The sequence below is a fragment of the Myxocyprinus asiaticus genome, chromosome 45 (genome assembly GCF_019703515.2).
Source record: "Myxocyprinus asiaticus isolate MX2 ecotype Aquarium Trade chromosome 45, UBuf_Myxa_2, whole genome shotgun sequence".
Lineage (NCBI taxonomy): Eukaryota > Metazoa > Chordata > Actinopteri > Cypriniformes > Catostomidae > Myxocyprinus > Myxocyprinus asiaticus.
Window position 1 is genome coordinate 4,942,869 of NC_059388.1, and position 25,448 is coordinate 4,968,316.

At 42.3% G+C, this 25,448-nt stretch overlaps 1 protein-coding gene across 2 annotated transcripts in view; it reads right to left on the reverse strand.

Moving 5' to 3' along the window:
- LOC127435313 (ATP-binding cassette sub-family D member 2-like) overlaps positions 1-25,448 on the reverse strand; it is a 37,959-nt gene that overhangs the window by 6,766 nt on the left and 5,745 nt on the right. For both annotated transcript variants that reach the window (XM_051688703.1, XM_051688704.1), the window contains 4 exons: positions 24,208-24,364; positions 20,868-20,962; positions 18,146-18,291; positions 3,287-3,432 (listed from right to left, as the gene is read on the reverse strand). In XM_051688703.1, coding sequence (XP_051544663.1) covers positions 3,287-3,432; positions 18,146-18,291; positions 20,868-20,962; positions 24,208-24,364 — 544 coding nt within the window. The remainder of the gene's footprint in view (positions 1-3,286; positions 3,433-18,145; positions 18,292-20,867; positions 20,963-24,207; positions 24,365-25,448) is intronic.

Consider the following 25,448-nt stretch of genomic DNA (forward strand, 5'->3'; position numbering starts at 1 on the left):
TAAACATCCACTCAGATTGTTGCGATGCTGTCCGTCACCTGCAACAGGGTGAGTGTGACTGAACTGAACTGTAGTTTCTTTCTAATTTTTTAAAGGTACTCGAAAACTAAAACAGTGCATTTCTGCCATCTACTGTTTACATGGGAACGAAACAGCCGACTCTTCTTTCCTGTGTTCACGGACATGACGTAATGACACAAGGATGTACGTCATAAGCCAGCGATTTCGCACCAAATCGAACCCAACAGCTCACAATACAAATTATTTTTATAGGCTTAACTTAGTGAATCGGGGTATGGTAAGGACATTGTTTTGAAAACTGATTGTTTATGTACTCAATCAATAATGGCAATTTGTTCATTTTTAACCAAAAAATTTTACATAGTGCAGCTTTAAATAAAATTATTATTGTATGTAAAAAATAATGTTTGTCTAAAACGCTGTGGCAGAAATCTTCATTTCCATGTCTAAATTCTGTCAGTCCAATCCGGTCACACGTTCATTTCCTTAGCAATAAGTTTAAGTTTAAGTTAAGTTCTGTACATTAAAAATAAGGAAAGGCTGTTGTACACGGTATTCCCTGTTCATTTTTAATGGGAGAGAGACAGCAGAACAGACTGAAGGGGTACCACTGGTCAAACTCGTTCACGAGAAATCTGCCACTTTGATGTGCAAGACTCCTTGCAGGCACACTATTTTATCTTTTCACTGCTACAGCATGCCTGTTTCCATTCAAAAATTGCCTTTTATCAATAATAATGGTGTGCGTGATGATGTCATGCTTAAAAAAACACTTTGTCTTTTCTATACAGAAATGTGTGTATATATCGCTAATTGTGTACCTTTCGCCTACCAGATGTCCCAAATTGTTTTTTTCCCCGAAGTTTTGGTAAAATGGGCAGAGTATTGAGACAACTGAAATTAGCCAGCTTACTGTCATTTTAATTTCACAAATAAATGCAATCAGAAGATGAGGAATTGCAGTCAAAAGGGAGCAGTTGTCTTTCTGAAGGACTGTAATACTTGTCCTGATGTTGCCCTTATCACAGGTTGCCACAGGTTCCGACTCGAAAGCGAATCAGCATAACCATGTTCAAGCTGGCAACCTGCACCAAGTCGTGGGGGAAATTTTCGGTCTTAGTATAAGGACCATCCATCTATTTGTATATGCTGTGTGCACAGCTATTAAAGAAAAATTGATGCGGTGTAATATCAGGGTTTACATATGATACATTCCTGATATTCAATAGTCTATTTTGAACAATCATCTAATCTAAAGCATTGCCATCACAACTGCATTATGCCTGTAAATTTGTCCAGCAACTTTTAACGACCAACTGAACTTGATTGTCATCTAAAATTAATTTTAGCGTCATAATGCAAATTATATTTCCTGAAGAAGCTTAGCAAATGCGATTCGAGGTAAAGAGCGTTAGATTTAAAATATTTAAAAGTTTTAAAATGTTCAAAAGCTTGTTTTCTGAAAGTGAACTCAGCATTGGAAAAATTGTTCTGATAGTTTATAGTCTTGAAAAAAGTGTAGAACATTCTGAGAATGTCATTCAGCCGACTTTTTTCGTCTACAGAACAGGGTAAGGCTAATTTAAGTGTGTGTAAAGAAAAGGCAATTATATAGGACTAACAATATTATTTTTTTTGTTTGGTACTTTATTTTTTTAATATAATGCTTTTTTTCATTTGGTCATTTATTTAATTTAAAGAGCACCTATTATGGTTTTTCAAATATTACCTTTCATATAGGGTGTTATATAGCTGTTTGTTAATGTAAAAAAGTCTGCGATGTTTCAAAAATCAATGTGCACCACAAATGGAGTTATTGACTCCCAAAAGAAAGAACCAATTCTGAACACCTGAAACGACTTACTTCCTGTACTAACCTACCTAATTTCGTAACATAAAACCCGTCTCTGGTCTTCACTGGCTGCTTGCGAACAGCTTTGACCTGCCCTCAAACACTACACTAAGCAGCAGACCAATCACAACAGACTGGGACATCTGACCAATCAGAGCACAGTTATCTCTCTGAAAGGAGGAGTTTAGAATGAATCCTTTAGAACGGATCATTTAACGAGTCGTTTTTGACTGGGAAAAAAAGGTCATGCTGCAATTTAAATTATGAGCAAATTAAAGTGTTTTTTGACCTTGGATGCATGTAAATCTATTGTATGAGACCTTTAAAACAAAATTAGGCACGTTTAAAAACCATAATAGGTGCTGTTTAATACAGGGAATTTTGCCGGCATTTAATTTTATAGAATTGGGCTATGTTAGTGTTCTAAAAAAGCACACTGAAGCTTTACTCCTTGAATTGTGTATTTTTTATTTTTATTTAAAACATCTTTGTGCACAGAAATTATATATTGTTTTGTATTGTGGGCTAATTCCATGACTGCCGTCTATTATTTTGAATGATGTGGAAAAGCAACTTTAATAAATAAACGGATGGCTACCTTAATCACAAAGAGTGGCCATTCATTTGTTCTCCGTGCACTTGTCGATGACAGGTGCATGAGAGATATTTGTGTTGGCACTCCTGGAAGTGTCATGACGCAGATGTGTTTGCAGTATCGGATCTGTGCAGGTATGCCGTTAAGACCAGTCCGTAACAGTGAGAGTAATGCTTCACGTATAATAAATTGGCTTTCAAGGATGTATACTTTGTCGTCATTAACACAGGATAGCAATTGTGGTAAATTCTGTCATGTGACACTAAATTTTTGATTAATGCCAATTTTCCCGAAAAAAGTGTTTTCAAACCAGTTTTTCGCGACATTTGAAATATTGAGTTTATGCGCTAGAGTTAAACGGATAAATATTATGTCGACACTTGTGAAATTTTTAGTGATAATCTGCGTTTCCTTAAGCTATATTGGTAAACTTTTTTAATGCTCTACACTTTTTGTCACAAAAAAACCCTTGGATGGAAACGTAGTTAGTGACTAATCAGATGTGACTTTAATCATTCTTCATTTAGCTTTTATGAAGTCAGTTCCCCTAAGAATAGTTTGATCACTCCCCATGTGGCATAAGCATCAGTCTCAAATTGTTCTTCAATTAAATCTCAGTACCTTCTTGTAGAAACAATAATAGCATTTGTAAATTGCTGTTTTTTTCATTTGCATTTGAATATTTTGCACATACTGTCTAAGAGGGTCACTTTCAGGAAACAGTGCCATTTGAGTCCCGATGACTTACTACTGATAATTGTGATTGAATAAGATTGAAGTGAGGAATGTTGGGCTCATCCCAGGAATTGCATACGTACCTCCTTCCCGGGTAACAATGTGGTTTAGATTTACAATGTCCAGAATGACCTCCAGGTCTTTGTCTATGTAACCCCTTTCATGCATGTCATCCAGAGAGTCAGGATAGATGACCTGGTCTCGTAACGTCCCAATAGACATGTATGGCCTGAAAAGATGGATAAGACATTAGTGCAAGAATCATACTACAGTGCCACATTTCCCTACCCTTGACTCACACAACTTAATATGCCATTAAACGTCATGGTTACTTGCGTAACCTCCGTTCCCTGATGGAGGGAACGAGACGTTGTGTCGATGTAGTGTTACTAGGGGTCACTCTTGGGAGCCCGCGACACCTCTGGTCTTTGATAAAAGGCCAATGAAAATTGGCAAGTGGTATTTGCATGCAGCCACCCCGGACATACGGGTATAAAAGGAGCTGGTATGCAACCACTCATTCAGGTTTTATGCTGAGGAGCCGATATAAGGTCCGGCCATTTCAGCGGGTAGTTCAGCGTTGTGGCAGGAGGGACACAACGTCTCGTTCCCTCCATCAGGGAATGGAGGTTACGCAAGAAACCATGACGTTCCCTATCTGTCACTCACTCGACGTTGTGTCGATGTAGTGACACAAGGGGTCCCTATACGAAACGCCATTGGCTGAACTGTGTTACGTGAACTGGCGGTGTGTGGTGGGCAGACTACTGTGTGCCTCATAGCCAGTACACCAGGTCGACACGTAACCTCCCCCAACATAGTTATGAGTGTCAAACGGCCCTTTGGGGACAAGTCGACTACCCAAAAGATAGAGACAGGCTAACCCAGTCATGGCCTCTTTTCCCCTTCTTTTTTCCACTCCCTAAAAAAGAAGGGGGATTATCCGACTGGGCCGCCAGGTCTAGTCGGGGGGTGTCCCTCCCAAGGGGAAGACACCGCAGAGACCACACCTCGCCCAAAGGGGGGGGGGGGGATATTTAAGTGCAAAAATACATCACATGGTCTTTCCAACCATGTGGAGAGTCTTCAAGGTAGATCCTACCCAGCGGGGGAGGAGTTACTACAAACATGGAGACTGGGGCAGAGGGGCTCTGCCCAAGGAAGACGCAGTTTGCCAACAGGGAAATGAATTAGCAGAAGATATATATTGCATGGGGTTATCCTTACAGGGAACCGCCACATGCAGAGCACCTACCCCAGAACAGGACTCTTAGTTAGCATGTGTACTGGGCCGGCAGCGAGTCTCTCCGAACACTCGACTGCCACAGGGCTCAGAGGAAGTCAACCAGGGAACAAAGTTTGTGAACACTACTGGGAATTAATGGGGCATGTCTTCAGCTCAAAAGGAGGTGGAAGGTGCTATGTGCAAGCAATACACCTGGCCGGCTATCCCGGGCTTATCCGCTTGAATTGCGTGCCACTACCTGGGACGAAACAGGTTCCACCCGGAGGTTGTAGAACCTTGCAAAGGTGTTCGGTGTTGCCCAGCCTGCTGCACTGCAAATGTCTGTTAGAGAGGCACCCCTGGCCAGGTCCCAGGAGGCCGCTACACCCCTGGTAGAATGGGCTCGTAGCCCTACCGGGGGCGGCATGTCCTGGGCGTGATATCCCATAGTTATGGCGTCAATGAGCCAGTGGGCGATCCTCTGCTTGGAGACAGCACTTCCTTTCCGCTGTGCACCAAAGCAGACAAAGAGCTGCTCAGAGATCCTAAAGCTCTGCGTGCGATTCAAATAGATGCGTAAAGCGCGCTGGACATAGCAACGACAGGGCTGGGTTTGCCTCCTCCTGAGGCAGCGCTTGCAGGTTCACCACCTGGTCCCTAAAAGGGGTCGTGGGAACCTTGGGCACATAGCCCGGTCGGGGTCTCAGGATTACGTGAGAGTAGCCCGGACTGAACTCCAGGCATGTTTCGCTGACAGAGAACGCTTGCAGGTCTCCTACACTCTTGATGGAAGTGAGCGCAGCCAGGAGGGCAGTCTTCAAGGAGAGTGCCTTAAGCTCGGCTGACTCCAAAGGCTCAAAGGGGGCTCTGTGTAGACCCTGAAGAACTACAGAGAGGTCCGATGAGGGAACGAGGCGCGGTCTGGGGGGATTCAGCCTCCTGGCACCTCTTAGGAACCTGATGATCAGGTTGTGCTTCCCTAAGGACTTACCGTCGACTGCGTCGTGGTGTGCTGCTATGGTGGCAACGTGCACCTTCAAGGTGGAAGGGTACAGCCTCCCTTACAACCTCACCTGCAGGAAGGAAAGCACTGATCCGACTGCGCATCTCTGGTGGTCTTCCCGTTGGGAAGAACACCACTTAGCGAACAGACACCACTTAAAGGCATACAGGCGCCTCGTAGAGGGGGCCCTAGCCTGAGTGATCGTGTCTACCCCGTCCAGGGGCCAGACATGGAGAGTCTCCACTCTCCCCTGAGGGTAACCTGTCATGACAGCGCATCTGCTGTAGTGTTGAGGTTGCCTGGGATGTGAGTGGCTCGCAGCAACTTGAAGTGCTGCTGACTCCAGAGGAGGAGACGGTGGGCGAGTTGTGACATACAACGAGAGCGCAGACTGCCTTGGCAGTTGACATATGCTACCGTTGCTGTGTTGTCTGTCTGAACTAACACGTGCTTGCCCTGGATCAACGGCCGAAACCTCCACAGGGTGAGCAGAATTGCCAGTTGATGTGCCAATGCAGTCGCAGGCCCGTCCACAAGCCGGCGGCTGCGTGTCCATTGCAAACAGCGCCTCAGTCCGTTTTGGAGGCGTCCGTTGTGACCACGACACGCCTGGAGACCAGTTCTAGGGGAACACCTGCCCGTAGAAAAGAGAGCTCGGTCCAAGGGCTGAAAAGACGGTGACAGACCGGCGTGATACCACGCGATGTGTCCCGCGGCACCATGCCCATCTCGGGACTCAAGTCTGAAGCCAGTGCTGAAGCAGTCTCATATACATCAACACGAGCAGGGTGGCCACCGCTGAGGATGTCATATGCCCCAGGAGCCTCTGAAAAAGTTTCAGTGGAACCGCTGTTTTCTGTTTGAACACCTTCAAATAGACCAACACCGACAGGGCACGCTCGTTCGTGAGGCGCGCTGTCAAAGAGACTGAGTCCAACTCCAAACTCAGAAAAGAGATGCTCTGAACCGGGAGGAGCTTGCTCTTTTCCCAGTTGACCTGAAGCCCTAGTCGGCTGAGGTGTGAGAGCACCAAGTCCCTGTGTGCGTACAACATGTCCCAAGAGTGAGCTAAGATTAGCCAGTCGTCGAGATAGTTGAGAATGCGAATGCCCACCTCCCTTAGCGGGGCAAGGGCTGCCTCTGCGACCTTCGTGAAGATGCGAGGAGACAGGGACAGGCTGAAAGGGAGGAACTTGTACTGCTATGCCTGACACTCGAATGCAAACCACAGGAAGGATCTGTGTCGAGGAAGGATCAAGACTTGGAAGTACGCGTCTTTCAGGTCTACCACCGCGAACCAATCTTGATGCCAGACGCTCGCCAGAATGCGTTTTTGCGTCCACATCTTGAACGGGAGTCTGTGTAAAGCCCGGTTCAGTAGTCGCAGGTCCAAGATTGGCTGCAACTCACCACCTTTTTTCGGTACAATGAAGTAGGGGCTGTAAAACCCCTTCTTCATCTCGGCCGGAGGGACAGGTTCTATCGCGCCCTTCCGTAGGAGGGTAGCAATCTCTGCGCAAGGTAGCAGCATTTTCGTCCTTCACCAAGGCGAAGTGGACACCACTGAACCTGGGCGGACGCCTGGCGAGCTCTTCATGCACTTCCGGGAAGAAAGGAACGGGGCAGGCTGTGGCTTTGAGCGGCGCCGCGAGCCCAGGAACCAAACATCGAGCCGCGAGGATTCGGGGAAGAGCGGAGGGTTCCAATCTAGCCGACACTCGTGGCTGCCCGGGAAAGCATGTCGTCATCTCCGCGTCAGCCTGTGACTGGGCAATCGTCCCCGAAGGGAGGAGCCCAGCTGAGGCTTCCGCGTCCAACTGGATGAGCCCGCTCTCCGATGCTGCGCTCGAGAGCTCATCACATTCGCGGGCTCCGAATAAGAGGTTGAACTCGCCGCGAGACGAGGCGGCGGACTCATCCGGAAGCCCGATCAGGGCAGAAAAGCGTGCTGGGGAATGGGAGGTCTGGGGGATACCCGGCGGAGGCGGTCCCATTGGGGTCCCCAAATTGCCCCCAGTGCTAGCCACGCTGGCCTCATACCCGTGGGTAAAAGGACCGAGGCAGGGAGCCTCTGGGGTGGCTTACTTTCTTACGAAGGTGAGCCGCGACTGCATTGTTGCCATGGACATGTCCTCGCAATGAGAACATGACCATCCACGAATGCTGTCTCCGCGTGAACAGTGCCCAGACACGAAAGACAGTGATCGTGACCATCAGAAGGTGAGAGATAACGAGCGCAACCAGGAATAACACACAATCAGAAAGGCATCTTTAAAAAGACGTGTCTTTAAAAGATGCCTTTTATAGAGTGTGTGCCGCTCTTTTAGAGAAATATACTCTTTTAGATAAATATACTCTTTTTTTCTGCCGAAGCGCCCAGGGGCATTCTCTGCAGTGCACCAGTGCAGAGGGGGGAGAAGCCACTGAAATGCGCTGTCAGATCCAGAAGAGTTGAATGGGAATTCAGCTCAGTGAGCATGACCGTTCGGCTCCGAAAAGAAAATCTTAATGAGTGGTTGCATACCAGCTCCTTTTATACCCGTATGTCCGGGGGAGTGGCATGCAAATACCACTCGCCAATTTTCATTGGCCTTTTATCAAAGACCAGAGGTGTCTCGGGCTCCCAAGAGTGACCCCTAGTGTCACTACATCGACACAACATCGAGTGGGTGACAGATAGGGAACTATAGAGTTGAATAAATTTGTGAGCAGGAGTACACAAAGTGTACACAGTATACTCGCTTCTCATAATAATATATGGATCTAGTTCATGGTATTAAACAGAGATATATACATCTGATAGCAATATTCTTATGACTGATACTTTTAAAGGTTTTGAGAAATTAAACTTTTATTGCAGGAGACCAAAGTGATGTTTTATTAAGCAAAACTCAAGACTGATGCTTGATCAAACAAAATAAGTCAGACCAAAAAAAGAAAAATATAAATATATATAATAGTATTCTTATCATGTTAAATGAAACAATATGGACCCTTTTCACCTTTTGGAGTTTGGAACACGGAAGTAAACAACTGCAGGGTAAATGTCTATAGCTGTAAATGGGAGACCACAGCAAATATTATTTACATTTAAAAAAATAAATAAATGAAATTCACAGTGTAAAACATCATGTGTTGTTGTAGAGCTTTCAATATAGCAATGGGTGATTATAATTTACAAATCACTCATTTTTGTTCTTATTAGCATTTTTCATATTATTAGCATTTTTCATATTGTCCCAACGTTTTCGGAATTGGGGTTGTATACTGAGAGATATAAACACGCAATTACGAGAAATAAAGTCACAATTGTGATATATAAAGTTGCAATTGCAAGAAATAAAGTCACAATTGCATGATATAAAGTTTAAACTGTGAGAAATAAAGTGACAATTGCGAGATCTAAAGTTACAATTGTGAGAGAAAATGTCACATCTGCACCTTTTTTCAAGAATAGGTCTCTGTTTTCAAACAGGGATGGTCATATCTAAATATCCAATGAAAGTAGGGAATCTCAGTTTTTTGAAAATGTACACTGATTGGGAAGGCCCATTTCTGTTCTGCAGAGACATAATTCTCACTTTTTTTCTCACAATTGGGAGTTTATATTACCCAAATATTACTTTATTTCTCACAATTCTGACTTTATTTCTCGCAGTTTTGATATTATACTGCAAGATATAAACTTGCAATTGCTTGATATAAACTAGAAATTATGAGAAATAAAATCACAATTGCAAAATATAAAGTTCCAATTGCAAGAAATAAAGTTGCAATTGCATGATATAAAGTTAAAATTGCAAGAAATAAAGTGAAAATTATGACATACTCTAAAGGTACAACTGCAAGATCTGTTGTTGCAATTGTGAGAAAAAACATCACATTTGCAACTTTATTTTTCACAATTGCAAGTTTATATCACGTGATTTCGACTTTATTTCTTGCAATTTCTACATTATACTGCGAGGTATAAACTCGCAATTGCTTTATATAAACTTGCAGTTACGAGAAATAGTCACAATTGTGAGTTATAAAGTTTCATTTGTGATAAATAAAGTCAATATTGCAAGATTTTAAGACACAATTGCAAGAAATAAAGTGACAATTGAGATGTATATTTACAACTGTGAGATCTAATGTTGCAACTGTGAGAGAAACATCACATTTGTGACTTTATTTCTTGCAATTGCGAGTTTATATCATGCAATTGTGACTTTATTTCTCGCACCTTTTTTACTCACAATTTTAATGCTATACTGAGATATATAAACTCGCAATTGTGAGAAATAAAGTGACAAATGTGACATATGACACAGTTACAACTGTGAGATCTAATGTTGCAGTTGTGAGAGAAATAGTCACATAGGCAACCTTATTTCTCACAATTGCTAGTTCACAAGTTCGTTTGCCCATGTAATCTTTAAACTATTATGGTTAAACTTATTTGGCTTGCTGTCCACGGTGGAGGGGCTCAAGGAAGTAGCTTCAACTCGAGCTCTGAAGTAACCCACGGGACTATTAATAGCAGATGATTACATGGGGCAAGATGCCCAGGGTAAAGGTGGAGTTGGGGAGGTGGAGGGATGCTGGAAACAGCTGAGACCGAAGAGAGGTAAACAGCTGCTTATATACTCTGGCTGTTAATTGAAAGATTAGATGGGCTCGCTCCTCCCGAACTTACGTTTAGGAACTTCACTTCACGAGTTTGTTTGCCCACATAATCTTTAAGCTATTAAAACTTATTATTTAAGCTAGGTTAAACTTATTTGGCTTGCTGTCCCAGTGGAGGGGCTTGAGGAAGCAGCTTCAACTCAAGCTCTGAAGTACCCCCCAAGAAATGCAGAAGTTTAGGACAGCAAGTTCAAAGTAAAGGGATTGGATGCATAGAGGTTGAATTAATATAGATAATTATTTGGCTTGGTAGTACGGAAGAACCCCCCAAAAGGAGTGAATTGAAATGGACGAAGATATATGGCGACGGATGGTGGTTGCCTAGTTTCTGTGGGAGCTGTGAGCGGGACACTGTTGCGCATTGGCGTTGGAGATAGCTATTGCGGGAGCTGCCATTTGCGGGGGAGCTGTATGGAGTTTAATGCTGGGACGCACTGCGCTGCTGCATTTTTCTACTTGTATACAGGAGTGAGAACTGCAGTGGCAGTGTCAACTGGGGTTGCGTAAAATTTAAAAGGCTAATGCATCTCGCCGCTGTGTTTACTGACCTGGAGTCGTGAGCAGGTGCTGCTGCTGCTTAGGCTGGACAGACGTCTCCCTACTATGTCCACCATGTGGAGCTATGAGCGGGGTACTGCTGTGGCAGTATAATTTTGAAAGGGGCTCCGGCGGGAGCTGCGTTTGGAAAGTGTGTCCCAGCAATGCATTTGCAACAAAAGCTGTGATTGAGGTACTGCTGTGGCAGTGTGAAAGGTGGGAAGCTCATGGGAGCTGCATGAGGATTTCGGAAGCTTAGCGCTGGGATGCATCTTGCCTCTGCATTTATCGACCAAGAGTCGTGAGCAAGCACTGCTGCGGCAAGGACACTCTGAAATTGCTCCTGCGGTAGCAGCGTTTGGACTGGAGGGTTTAAAGAAGTAGAGCTGGAGTACGTCCCTCTGCAGTGTCCATGACATGGAGCCCATGAGTCAAATGTGCATGGGCTCTCAAATGTCACAGACAGGGAAGGAGGTCCTCGACCCCAGTGGAATGGGCCGAACGATATCCGAAGCAAAACCTCCCAGCATCAGAAAGAGGGAGCCTAGGTTATATAGATAAAATGCAGAGCTGCAGTCCTTCCGACGCGAGGGCCACTTTTCAGATAGGAGGGCCCACACTGCGATCCAAATGGGAGATCCTCCATGGTCGAGAACATGAAGGATCACACTGCAATTCAGAAGGGGAGAGCCCCCACGGTGCCTGAACAAAGGGCTCACACTGCGATTTGAATGGGAGAGCTCCTGCTGCGCTTCGAAATAGAGAGCCCCGATATATAAATGGGAAAGCTCACTTTGCAATCAAATGGGAGAGCCCACACTGCAATTCGAACAGGAGAGCCTGTGTTACATCTGGTCGGGAGGGCCCACACAGTGATTCGAATTGGAGAGTCCACGCCAGGTGTGGTAGCTCACAAGCACTCTAGGGCGTAATAGTAGGGAGGTGTGGTCCAAGCCTAAAAAGATGCGAGTGTTTGGTATGCTTGTCTGATGTGATAGAGGTTGGATCAAATGCAAGTTTAGAAGTTGTGGGATGACCACCGACCGAGCATTTTAATTTGGTGTTCAGATATACCTTTCTGAGCAGCTGAAGTAGCGGCCCCTATGCAGAAGGAATGGGAAGAGAAATGTTTGGTAGGAATGCCGGATCTGTTGAGGATAATTTTTAGATTCTTTTGAAACCAACGTCTAGACACGGGGAGGTTTTTGTCATCAACAAATAGAGGGTCGAGCAGAGAAATGATTTGAGAGTTTCTCTGGAGTAGAAAAAAAGGCCAGGAACTGGTATGGCTGAATGGGGGTTGGCAGATTGAAAATGAAAACTGAATGTCCACGTTTCAATTGATTCAATTTGATGTTGAAACGGATTGTGTCATGGTTTAAGAACTGAAGGTCAGAGAAGGTGGGATGGATGGCTGGGTTAAAAGTGGAGTTGATGGTGAGTTCTGAGACTCTGAGGAAGCCGAAGTAAGCCAAATTGAACATAGCATCTAGGGTTCTTGTTTCGTTGGGGGAAAATCAACCGGAGCGAAGAGTAGCAAGGCATTTGCTTAGAATGTCGATGGTTAGTGGTTGTCTGGTGTTAGGATGGGTGGGATTCATTTTTGTAAACCCTTGATAAGGAGAGATATTTAGGGGTTTGTAATGGTAGGGCACTGTTGGCTGTGGATGAGTTTAAAGAGGAAATGTACGCTGCTTAGGTAGACTTATTGTTCCTTGCTTGGTTTGGTATTATGGAATTGAGAGATGAAAGAGGATATGGAGAGGAAGGAAAAATCTGGAAAAACTAAGCTGTATGCTCTGTGGAAGTTTTTGAAGGAACTCCAAGCTGTCCAGTAAGTTTGGAGTGTTCTGGGAGAGAAGGCTTGTAGTATTGAACCCATAGATAGGGTGTGGAGATGTCTAAGACGGTTGTCTAAAGGAATATGAGCTTTGAATAGGGAGGAACTGGAGTTGGGTTGGTGTCTGCTTCCGGAGCCAATATTCTGAATTTCTGAAAGAGAAACGGGATATGGCATCAGCAATTTGATTTTGGTGACCTGGAATATGTTCAGTTTTAATGATGAATTGGTTGCAGGTGGAAATCCAAATAAGGTGTCTCAGAAGGAGCATGATTTTTGGAGCGTTTGAACGGCCTTTGTTAATGCAGTGGACGGTGGCTGAATTATCGTAATGGAACAAAATGTTTTTTGTTGAGCATTCGGAACCCCATAGATGGGCTGCTACGAGGATGGGATACAGCTCAAACAGGGCGGTCAATTTGGCAGAGTGGGGGGGAGAGGTGAGCTCGGGTGGCCAGGTCAAGGCGAACCAGCATCCTTTGTGGTAACCTCCGAAACCCATGGAGGGGCGGCGTCAGAAATACAAGGTGATGTCGCAAGGTTGGGACAAAATATTGTCATAGAAAAAGGTTAACCCATTCCATTGCTTTAAGAACATGGTCCAGAGTTTCATGTCTGCCCGGCAAGGGGGGCTTAAATTAATGGTGTCGTCTAAACCTGGAGCTGAGGTAGCGAGTGTAAGCAGGTGGGAAATGAAAGGCTGGCCTTGGGGAATTATGCGCATAGCGTAATTTAAGTAGCCAAGCAGAGAAAGCAAATCATGCTTGCTGCACCTGGTTGTTTCTAGCAGATTTGATGCAATGGTGGTTATTCTGTCTATTTTTTGGGGGGGAAGGGAGGCTTGGGATTTGATGGAATCTAGGAGGATTCCAAAGAATTCCAGGGATGTGGATGGGCCTGAGATTTTCTCGGGAGAGAGGGGAATTCCTAGATCGGAGAAGACTTTTTGGACGGTTGTTAAATGTTTTGCTGAAGGAAAATGGCTTGGGGAAATGACAAGGAAGTCGTCAAGGAGATGAATGAGGAAGGGGATTGCATAATTGTTTTGAAGAATCTAGCAGAGGGCTTCGGAGAGCATGTCAAATATTTTGGGACTGCTTTTACAGCTGAAAGTCAAACGGACTGTGAAGTAGAATTGATCACGCCATGCTGAACAGATGCCAGAAATCAGGGTGAATGGGTATAACTTTAAAAGCTGACATTATATCTACTTTTGCTAGCCAAGCTCCGAAACCGGCATTTTTAATGAGGGTGATAGCTTGGTCTATATCGTGGTAGGGCAAAGAGAATTCATCTAGTGGAATTAGACTGTTGATACTGGGTTGGGAATTGCCATGATAAAGCATTTTTTTTTACCAGAGAATTTCCTAGTGGCTACTCCAATTGGACTTATGCGGAACAATTCAAATGGGGGGAATCGAAAGGACCGATCATGAATCCAGAATCTATTTCTTTGTTGATGAGGGCTTCTCCTATGTCGGGTTTGGCTGTCGTGGACTGCAAGTTGTTGCAGATCAAACTGGAGTTGGGTATGCTTTCCAGGCCGGGGTCGAAACATTTTTTCAGACATGAAATGAGGAACTGAGTGAATTTTTTATATGGATGATTTTCTAGTTCAGTTGCTAAGGTGGAAGCAATAATAGGGGAAGAGAGATACTTTTAGAAATTTGTATTGAGGTTAGTAGAAGAGTGACGTACAGGACAAATAGAGCGGGCATGGGCTCCGCTACAGAAATTAAAAATGTGAAGGAAGCGGCACCGTTGTCTGGTGCAGCCCGAGTTGTTGAAGCTGTTGCACACTTGTCTGCATGACTTAAAGGTGAGAGTCTGGTTGCGGTTACTCTGGGAGTGGGGGACATATGAGGTAGACTTAGGAGCTTGAGGCGTTTTGCTGAAAGGGTTGGTGGATCTGGGTTGATTTAGGGGCATAGCAAAGTTGTGTGAACTATGGACCTGCAGATGGCACAAGAGAGGCTTCGACATCCTAAGAAAACTCTACTGTAAAGTTCTAGGTCGAGTGCCCCCCAATATGGGTATTGGTTCCAATGGGCGACGCGAGCGGCGCATTTTGCTGCGAAAAGTTTATGGTACGTGTAAAAGTGACTGCCTCCAAAGGAGAGACTGGCTCTGCTATAATGGAGAGATAATCATTTAGCTCCTTGCGTCTTGTGTGAAAAATAGAGCATATTACTTCAGTGAATCTACCAAAAGCTATGCAGAATTCTGTGTGTGAGCACTCATATTGTAGAAGGGGTTGAGTTTTGATGGTTAAGGGGCTGCAGTCTAAGCAACGATGAGATTCACTGGTGGGGACTGATGTGTGCAGAGCAGGAAGATCTACGTCAGCACCTCATAGGATTTGGGAGCGGAGGTGGGTTGAGACTGGAGGTGGTTCCAAGGCGACTGCATGGGAAGGAGCTGGAAGAGGAGCTGCAGAAGTGAGTGTATGGGCTGACAGGTCTTCGGCATGGCCAGTAAAGGCTGATGTGGGAGGAATGGGAGTGAGGTGGGAAAAAAGGTGCGGTGAGACCATTTGGGGAGGCATCCTCAAGCTATGAATAGCACCGTAAACACATCTGAAGTGGAGTGTAAAGGGAGAGGGGGCGCAGGACTGTTTGCAGAGGCAGCCTCACACTAGGGTCCACTTCGTGAAAAGGATTGGAAAGAAATGTTGGAATAGAAGGGATAAAAGTGGTATGTAGTGAAGTGGAGTGGAAGGGTAGAGGGGGGTGGGACTGTTTGCAGAAGCAGCCTCATGCTAGGATCCACTCTCTGCTTAGATGCAGTAGGTTCAATGGGGGGGGGGGGGGGGGGCGGGTGACAGTTTGCGGAGGCAGCCTCACGCAAGTATCAGCTCCATATAAAGGATTAGAATTAAACAGAAGGAAGAAGAGTAGAATGTGTTGAGAGTGCTGGTTCTTGCCTGGAAATTGGAGGTAATAATGTAGAGGGGTTGATGAGGGCTGGATTAGCAGCAGAACTACTTTGAATGGCCACTATATTTGGCCGGGAGGAAAAAGTGGCGGACGAGGAAGTGCGAGCGGCTGCGTCTGAATTAGCGCACTGTGAACAAGAACTCCCGAGTGCCGAGACGGAGGGAGAAAGAGGTGGATGAGAGCTGAGTTTTGCCCTTAGGAGAAATGTTTGGACGGTTATGGAAGCTCACGAGAAGTTCGTATAGTTGAATTTTTGAAGATCTGAGGGAGAAATGGATTCGGGAACTGGAGACGGCTTGACGTAGGCTGTTGACAGACCATTTTGAAATGGGGGGACAATGTGGAGTAACGGCGAGAGAATGAGGAGATGAAGGCCGGGAAGATTGGGAACGAGACACGATTAAAGCTGGCTGCCTTGAAGGAGGAGGGGAGTGCGGTCTTCTGGAGTGTGGTTTGTAGGAGCGCTGGATTTTGCAGCCTGAATGCTCAGAAGGGCTATCCGTGCTTGAAAAAGGAGGATCCAATCTTGCGTGAGAGGAGACTGTTGGTGTGTCATGAAATAAAGAGATTTTGTCATCTGATGGGAATAGCGGGATTTCCGGGAGGTCGGACATGTTTCAGGGATGGAACGACCAGATGCTGGAAACAGCTGAGACCGAAGAAAGGTAAACAGCTGCTTATACACTCTGGCTGTTAATTGAAAGATTAGATGGGCTCGCTCCTCCCGAACTTACATTTAGGAACTTAATTTTATATTATGTGATTGTGACTTTATTTCTCTCAATTTTGACTTTAGTTCACAAAATTTTGACATTATACTCACAATTGCTTGATCTAAACTAGCAATTACGAGAAATAGTCACAATTGCGAGATATAAAGTTTAAATTGCGATAAAGTCACTATTGCGAGATTTAAAGACACAATTGCGAGACATAAAGTGACCATTGAGATGTATAGTTACAACTGCGAGATCTAATGTTGCAATTGTGAGAGAAAACGTCACATTTGCGACCTTATTTCTTGCAATTGCGACTTTATTTCTCACAAATGCACCTTTTTTTCTCACAATTTTAACGCTATACTGAGAGATATAAACTCGCAATCGCGAGAAATAAAGTGACAACTGCGACATATAAAGTTACAACTGCGAGATCTAATGTTGCAATTGTGAGAGAAATAGTCACATCGGCAACCTTATTTCTCAAAATTGCTAGTTTATATTATGTGATTGTGACTTTATTTCTCTCAATTTCGACTTTAGTTCACACAAATTCGACATTATACTTTGAGATATAAACTCACAATTGCTTGATATAAACTAGCAATTATGAGAAATAGTCACAATTGCGAGATATAAAGTTGCAATTGCAAGAAATAGTCGCAACTTTATTTCTCACAATAGTGAGTATATATCACGTAATTATAACTTTATTTCTCACAATTTCTACATTATACTGCAACATATGAACTAGCAATTGCTTGATTTAAACTTGCAATTACGAGAAATAAAGTCACAATTGCGAGATATAAAGTTTCAATTGCGATAAATTCGCAATTGCGTGATATAAAGTTACAATTGCAAAGAAATAAACTGAAAATTAAGTCATACAGTAACAACTGCGAGATCTAATGTTGCAATTTTGAGAGAATATGTCACATCTGCAACATTATTTTTTGCAGCTGCGAGTTTATATCACAAATGCACCTTTATTTATCGCAATTTCAACGGTATACTGAGAGATATCAACTCTCAATTAGGAAAAATAAAGTCACAACTGCATGATATAAAGTTACAATTGTGAGAAAAAAAGTGACAATTGCGACAAAGTTACAACTGCGAGATCTAATGTTGTAATTGTGAGAGAAAACGTCACATTTGCAACTTTATTTCTCGAAATGGCGAGTCTATATGTGAGAAATAAAGTCATTTTAAGATATAAAGTAAGAATTACCTTTTTATTTATTTTTTTTATTCTGTGGCGGAATCAAGGCATCATAAACAAAATGGCAGTTTATGAAAGATTATAAAACAGATTGTTCTGGTCCTCCATGATGATTGGTCAATACAGCGTTCCAGTCATGTTTAAATGCACAATATAATAACAGATATGATGCAAAACATGTTCAAGTTGCTACTTTGTATATCACTACACAGCACCCATTAAGACCAACTATTAAACTTATTATTAACCTAGAATTTTTATTATGTAGTAACCACTTTATAAAAGCAATAAGGCACTCGATGATGTGCTATTTTGTGAGTATATCACATTATATCAGTGTTTGTCATGCCTAACAATGCCCTATAGCTATGAATACATTGACAATATAGCACAAGCTTATTGCTAAATTCTACTGTGCTTTTGCACAGAAAGCCTTCTGGAGGCTAATGTCAATGAGACATTACTCTCCATTTCTCTTTTCTCGACCACTGTATAAAATATTAACAGTCTTCCTGGGCTCTAGCTATGATTGCACTTGCAGAATTCAGTAAATATTTCACTACTGGGGACTCTGGTTTCTGTTGCTCAGCAGTTCACAGAACTTTAGTTACGTCGTCTGTCTCTCTGGTTACAACTCTACTGCAGATCCTGAGAGCGCAAAGTTTGCAAGATGGAGCAGAGACGGAGGAGGGTCAGTAGAGGTATATATTTGTGACCCATTGAGTGTGTGTGTGTATGTTTGTGTGTGTGTGTGAGTGTGTGTGTGTGTGTGTGTTGTATGTGTACCTCTGTGGAATATAGAACATGTGTTCAGGAGAGGGTTTATAAAGCAGGCCGCCGTACACAGGCCACAGGCCACTGAGGATCCTGAACAGAGAACTTTTCCCGCATCCATTTGGTCCTGTGATTAGCAAGTGCATCCCCTCCTCCACCTGTACACGATATCCATTACAGGAAACCACATCATTACAATTCACATGGTTAAGTCAGAGGTTTATAACTTGGAATTGCACCCAAAAGGAATCATTTTAATTTTCTTCAGTTTTGTGTGGAGCTCTGCCTTACAACTAACTAAACCAATTTGAAATCAATATAAAACTTTAATAAATGGGGTTATAGGTTCATATGTAATAGGGCTGGCTGGTATAATGGTGTACACTGATGAGCCAAAACATTACGTCCACTCATAGGTGAAGCGAATAACGTTGATCATCTCCTAACAAGGCCACATGTCAAGGACTTGGTATATTAGATGATAAGCAAACAATCCGTTCTCGTAGTCAAAGTGTTGAATGCAGGAGAAATGGGCAGGGGTAAAGACCTGAGCGACTTTGACAAAGGCCAAATTGTTATTGCCAGAGGACTGGGTCAGAGCATCTCTGAAACGGCAAGGCTTGTGGGGTGCTCGCGTTCAGCAGTGGTGAGTAACTATTTGACAGTGGTCTGAGGAGGGACAACCCACAAACCAGGGTGTTGGGCGCCCAAGGCTCATCGATGCACGAGGGCAGCGAAGGCTATCCTGTCTGGTCCGAACCGACAGAAGGTCTACTCTGGTACAAGTTTTAATGATGGTCACGGGAGGAATGTGTCACAATATACAGTGCATTGTACCCTTCTGCGTATGGGGCTGCATAGCCACAGACCAGTCAGAGTGCCCATGATGACCCCTGTCCACCGTCGAAAGTGCCTACAATGGGCACACGTGCGTTGGAAATGGACCTTGGAGCAGTGGAAGAAGGTCGCCTGTTCCGATGAGTCCCATTTTCTTTTACATCACGTGGATGGCCATGTACGTGTGTGCCGTTTACCTGGGGAAGTGATGGCACCAGGATGCACTGTGGGAAGACGACAAGATGATGGAGGGAGTGTGATGCTCTGGCCAATGTTCTGCTGGGAAACCCTGGGTCCGGCCATTCGTGTGGACGTCAGTTTGACATGTGCCACCTACCTAAACATCATTGCAGACCAGGTACACCCTTCATGGCAATAGTATTCTCCGATGGCAGTGGCCTCTTTCAGCAGGATAATGCGCCCTGCCACACTGCACACATTGTTTGGGAATGGTTTGAGGAACATGATGAAGAGTTGAAGGTGTTGCCCTGGCCTCCAAATTCCCCAGATCTCAATCTGATTGAGCATCTGTGGGATGTGCTGGACCAACAAGTCTGATCCATGGCGGCTCTACCTTGCAACTTACAGGACTTGAAGGATCTGCTGATAATGTTTTTATGCCAGATACCACAGGACATATTCATGGGTCTTGTAGAGTACATGGCGCTGTTTTGGCTGCACGCAGAGGACCAACAGCATATTAAGCAGGTGGTCATAATGTTTTGTATACTGTATCAGTGTATACTGTTCAAGAGAAGTTGTGCAAGAAAAAAATACTGATCTATCACTTTGACAGACTATGTTGTAACATTTCTGTTATGGTCTATTTTAATCAGTCCTTAAAGAAACTACAATGCAACTTTTAATTTACATCCAAACGGACATGACACAAACTGATATCTGCATGACAGTAAATTACAACAGCTGCAACAGTAAATTACAAATAATAAATTGGACTGACTAACAGCATTTACATGATACTGGATTTAAGATAGATACTGTATGTGCAGTAACATTACCTCACCTAAATATCCTAATATACTGTATTTATGAGCCAAGCTGATAAGGTTTCAGATTATTCCTACACCCCTCGCTACATTTGATACTGTCTTGATATAGGTAATATTAACATTTCTAGCTATTAAAAATAACTCATCATTACTTTGTATGGAAAATACTAAATGCCCGTTAGTTACGTTATATTTGCTTTGAAAAGTGGCTTGGTACGTCACACCAGTTTCAGTGTTTTACATTAAGGGGCAATATGTGCCCCCTGGATTTGATTTTCAGGGGCATTTTTTTTCTAACCATATAAAAAATTAAGTATATCTCAAATACTTAAATTTCACTGAGTTAACAAATACAAATTCTCAAGATTGAGAATATATTACCTCTTACCCTAAGAATGAAATCAACATAAATTCATATTTTATGCCATAATATGCATAACTAGGATTATAATAGAATGTCAGAGGTTACTAGACTTCGTGCTCCATTAACTTCCATTCAAACGCATCCGAACGTGGGAGACAAGAAATGCAAACTCATGAGAAAATATTCTGCATTCCACTGCACACGAAAGTTCAAGTTTGGTGAACTCTGGTCTGCGAATTTGTATGACGAGAAGACGTGCAACCAATAGAAGATCAAAACATCACAGATTGACCACTTGGCTCAAAACAAACAATACATATTTCAAAGCTGCGTGTTTTTATTGTTGCAGGAAAGTGCTTTAATGGTAAATTTAAAGATTTTACACTTTTTTTCCTTTTTTTTATCGATTTAGTAGTTTACCCATTTCATGATAAAAGATTTTAGTTATAGTGTGTAGTATGAAAAGTTAAAAAATAAATGATAAAAGTGAAAGATAAATGATTATGAATTAAGTTTATCTCACCTTAAAGTTGAGGCTGGACACGACCACATCCCCATTAGGAGTGATTATAGGCACATTTTCACACACTATACCTTTATCCACATCAATAACTTTGCCTGTAGAAGGAGCAGATGAAATCAGATTATCAGACAGAGTTTTAGTATACAGAAATAAATCGTAAATATATAAATATATATTGATAAATACAATAAATATACATATATCGTGGCGACGATATAAAGTGTCAACCAATAGAGATTTTGCTACAGTATATTGTGTATATCGCGATTGGTAAATATCTATGTGAGGAGCGTGGGCTTATCTATCAGTGGGCAGGGCTTCATGTGAGACTGAGAGAATTGAAGAAATATGGACAGGGTTTTTCATCGCATGTTTGGCGCTTTAAAAGCGTTTCACGTGACTGTGGAGCACCGAAGTACGTGCAAATGCAGCAGGCTTTCTGATACTTGCACTCAAGAGACAGGAGAGCTCTGAACGGGCTCAATTGCGCTACTAAATCATTTTTGATCCAGTGTTACTTTAGTTATTAATTAATATTTAAATTAATTAATTGAATCTAACTCATTAAAACCTCATATGGGGCTCCAATAAATGTAGTGCGCTACGTTTAGGAGTGGGTTTGGTTATCAGCAATAATTAATAATTATCAAAGGTAATTATTCATTATTAAAATCAATAGAACATTGATGAGAATCAATGTTAGCTTTTCCTAATCCTTCAAATTCAACAATCATCAAAGATAATTATCAATTATCAAAAATCAATAGAATATTAATAAGGATTCATTTTGACGGGGCACCACCCTGAAATCAGGGACTAATAACCAGATAGTATAACAGTCTCAATATTAGATTGTTTTCTTAGGAAAATCGACATCCGAAGAATATTGATTTTCGGGAAAAAAACAATGAATGAAGGCATGAATCTGAGCACTGACATCCCGTCAGCATGACACAGGTGTATGCAAATCAAACCAAAACAATTCTCTTTGTAATATAACAAAGTTTATTTATGCAGTAATATCAATTAATAATTAATACAATGCAGTCAATAAACTTCCGACTTACAACTACAAACTAAACAGTGATATGATTAGATATGGAAATCAAAATAATCCTATAACACATGAGGGTGTGTGTGTGTGTGTGTGTGAGAGTGAGTGTGTGTGTGTGTGTGTGTGTAAGGAGGGACGCGCACAAAATGGCAGACGTGACTCTCGTGGAGAGTATGTCACGCGAGACTTCCGGCCAGAGAATATGGCCGCGAATGTGGGCGGAGAGAAACCAGTCAATGGCATCTACCAGTTACCGCGTGTATCAGCTTGTACGATAGCTTAGGGACAAAGCTGAGCTTTATCATGGAGCTATCTACTAGCCAAAAATGTGTCCGAGAATATTTGTGAGGGATCGCGCGCGCGCGTGTGTGTGCGTGAGGTTAGTACGAGAGAGAGAGAGAGAGAGAGAGAGAGAGAATAAAGTGACGGCCCCAAAGCCGGTTTCGCGATCGTGGGAGAGAAAGCAGCTGTTAGTTTATCACTCAGAGACACGGTGGAAGGCTCGTAAACCGTCCCGGTCTTTGATTCTTTAATGGATAAACTCAGTTTGCCGGTCTCACCCGCGTTGGTGGAAATGCACAACAGTCCAATGTGGTTGGACCACAATACAGCAAATCAAATTCATGATAATTAATACCCTGAGTATTAATAATGAGCGGACATGGCGGTCCGTAAACTGTACAAGCAATAACCTTGGTACACAAGAATAACACACTATAATATTCTATCTCTGCCCAGACGTAAACCTCTTACTTGAATCACATGAGGATGCAGAATGTGCGTTCATTCGTCCTTTAACTCAGACTCGGTTCCTCGAGGCTCGGGTGATGACGGGAGGCCGTTTCCTCGCTCTGTCGGTGGGCGGTACGGCTGCTGATTCTCGGTGGGCTGGTGGAGCAATCAGCGACGTTGACTTGATTGAAGAGGGAAGAGAAATCTTTTCTCTTCACTTCTGCAAGCAAACGGATGAAGATGCGGATTGCTCGGCGGTCTCCTTCGGATCCGTTAGAGTGTTCGGTGGAACACAGAGTAATCTCAACTCGTCCAGCGAGATGGAGATTGTATGGCCACAGTTTCAAGTGCCACGAGGCTGCACCTGAGAGCAGCGATTAGCTGTGTCTACACACGGCGAGCAAAGTTGCTGGAAGCAAATCCCGGAAGCATTTCAGAGGTATTTCTACTCCTGATGATGTCATGGTTGAGGGACGTTCTGTTGAATGGGATGACTCCCAAACAGGTCAAGAAAATGAATAGCAGCTTGTTATTAAAATGGGTGCGACATCTGTGGTTCGCACGACGATAATTACTCTTTATACAAGCAATCTTTTTTACCACCTCAAAATGAAGCACGCAAAATAATTTTATGAAAGCCAAAAAATGAACTCCACATTAATTCAGTTATTTATTTATTTATTTAGCAAGATGTGATATTTATTTCATATTTATTTTCTTCAAGAAGTGTTTATTTTCATTGGATATTTGTTTACTTACGTTTTATTTTCTTTGTCTCATGGCTTTGAGAAGAACTTAAGTTTCTTGAGCAAAGTTTATAATAGGCCTAATAATAATAATATTGGTCAACAACATTTTAAACTGAAATGTGGCATTCTGTTATATTTAGCATTTTGGTATGGTTGATTTTTGAAAATAAGTTGATTTTTATTTATTTATGTATTTACTTAGACAGTGTTTGTCTTGTTCCAAATAAAGAGGAAGTAGTTTTAATTTTTAAAGTATTTAGTTCCAAAAATAGGCATTACAATATGATTATACCATAAAATAGGCATTACAATATGGAGCACTTAACCAGTCACTAATTAAAAAAAATAAATAATTCTTGTTGCACTTTAATCTGTTTTGAATACTATTCTGATGCTAGTGAAACTTTGTAATATGGCACTTTTTCGTACCACTGTCTCCATAAGATGATTCGCTTATGTTTTCCTCTTTCGTAAGTCGCATTGGATAAAAGCGTCTGCCAAATGAATAAATGTAAATGTAAATGTTATTTAATATATAAATCAATTTTTATTGATTTTAAAGTAAACTTTTACTATATTGTGATATATATCGTTATCGTGATATAAATTTACTCATATCGTGATATTAGATTTTGATCATATCGCCCAACCCTAGTCATATGTAATGTTCTCTTGGTAGACTTAAGTAACAACTGTTCCACAATGTGCATACTAACTGAACTGGACAACTATGTATATTTATTCATGGCTTGACTGAACTATCAAGGTTGCATACAGAAGTGGAATCGCCCTGTATTCATGAGACCTTTGATCTCCAGAGGACCGTCAATGTGCATCTCAGGTGGGTTCTCGCTTATCTCCCCTGTGGCGACAGATGAACGTTTGTATATTCCCCTTTGGACTTCGTCGAACACCAAGAACATGTTGTGCACACGAGCCGTGTAGCCCGCCAACTCGGTGACCTATAGCACACAGAGCAAACATATGTGATTTGACATTGTAGGCACATTAACACAGTACACTGTAGTCTCCCATAAAAATGAAAAATAGGGTGATTGAAACACATCAAATGTCTGTACCGCCCTTCCATCACATTGATATTCAATTAAATGTAGTAAAAATTACTTTTCATTATTAACTCATCTTAATGACCACAAACTAGCTTTAACAGCATGATTATTTTCCCATTACAAATATATGCCAAAAAGTTACATAATTTTAACCATTTCTACTGCATGACAGGATAAAAAGTAAATAATCTCATTACATTTTCTCAAGTTTTATAAACAGTATTGTGTTTACTGCATTAACCCTGTTACCCAAGTTATTATCAATTAAAATGTATTTAATTTACGAGAAATATAGGTAGCGCAACAGTGCCTGCCCACTTTTTCAGCTGTTTTGGTTCTGGAAGTATATTTTCCATCCATGTTTTCCATAAAGTGCTTCATAAAAGAGTTGTAAGCCATGAACCAACCCAAACAGCTTAGAGGGGAATCACAAAATTACAAACATTGATTTGAAGCAAAAATCGAAGAAAAAGGCAAAGGTACAAGACTGTGTACTTAACGTCTTTTCTTTTGTAGAGTAAACTACAATTCCATGAATCATTGCGAATGACGTAATCGAATTAAACATGATGGTATGATAAACCATTGATTTAAATTTGTTGATTATAAGAAACAATACATTGTAAGTAAAATATTCAGATATATACAAATATGTAAGTACTTTAAAGAATAGGGAGACCGACTTGATTTGTCGCTCTTTGTTGGCTATCTCGCAAGTTATTTGATTGGTGGATCTTTCTCCTCAGAATTCAGGGCTAGTGTAGTTATTCACCACAAATTCTGTTGTTAAAAATAATTTGTTTTAAAGAAGATATTGAAATAAAATGAATAAATTGCTTCCACAGAAGCACATTCCATTGATTAACAACTTAGGACCTCACGGTAGGTCTGTCTTTAAAGGTTTATAGGTTATCGTTAGGGATGGGACGATATATAGAATTTTGATATATCGTGAAACAAACAAATTATGAACCCT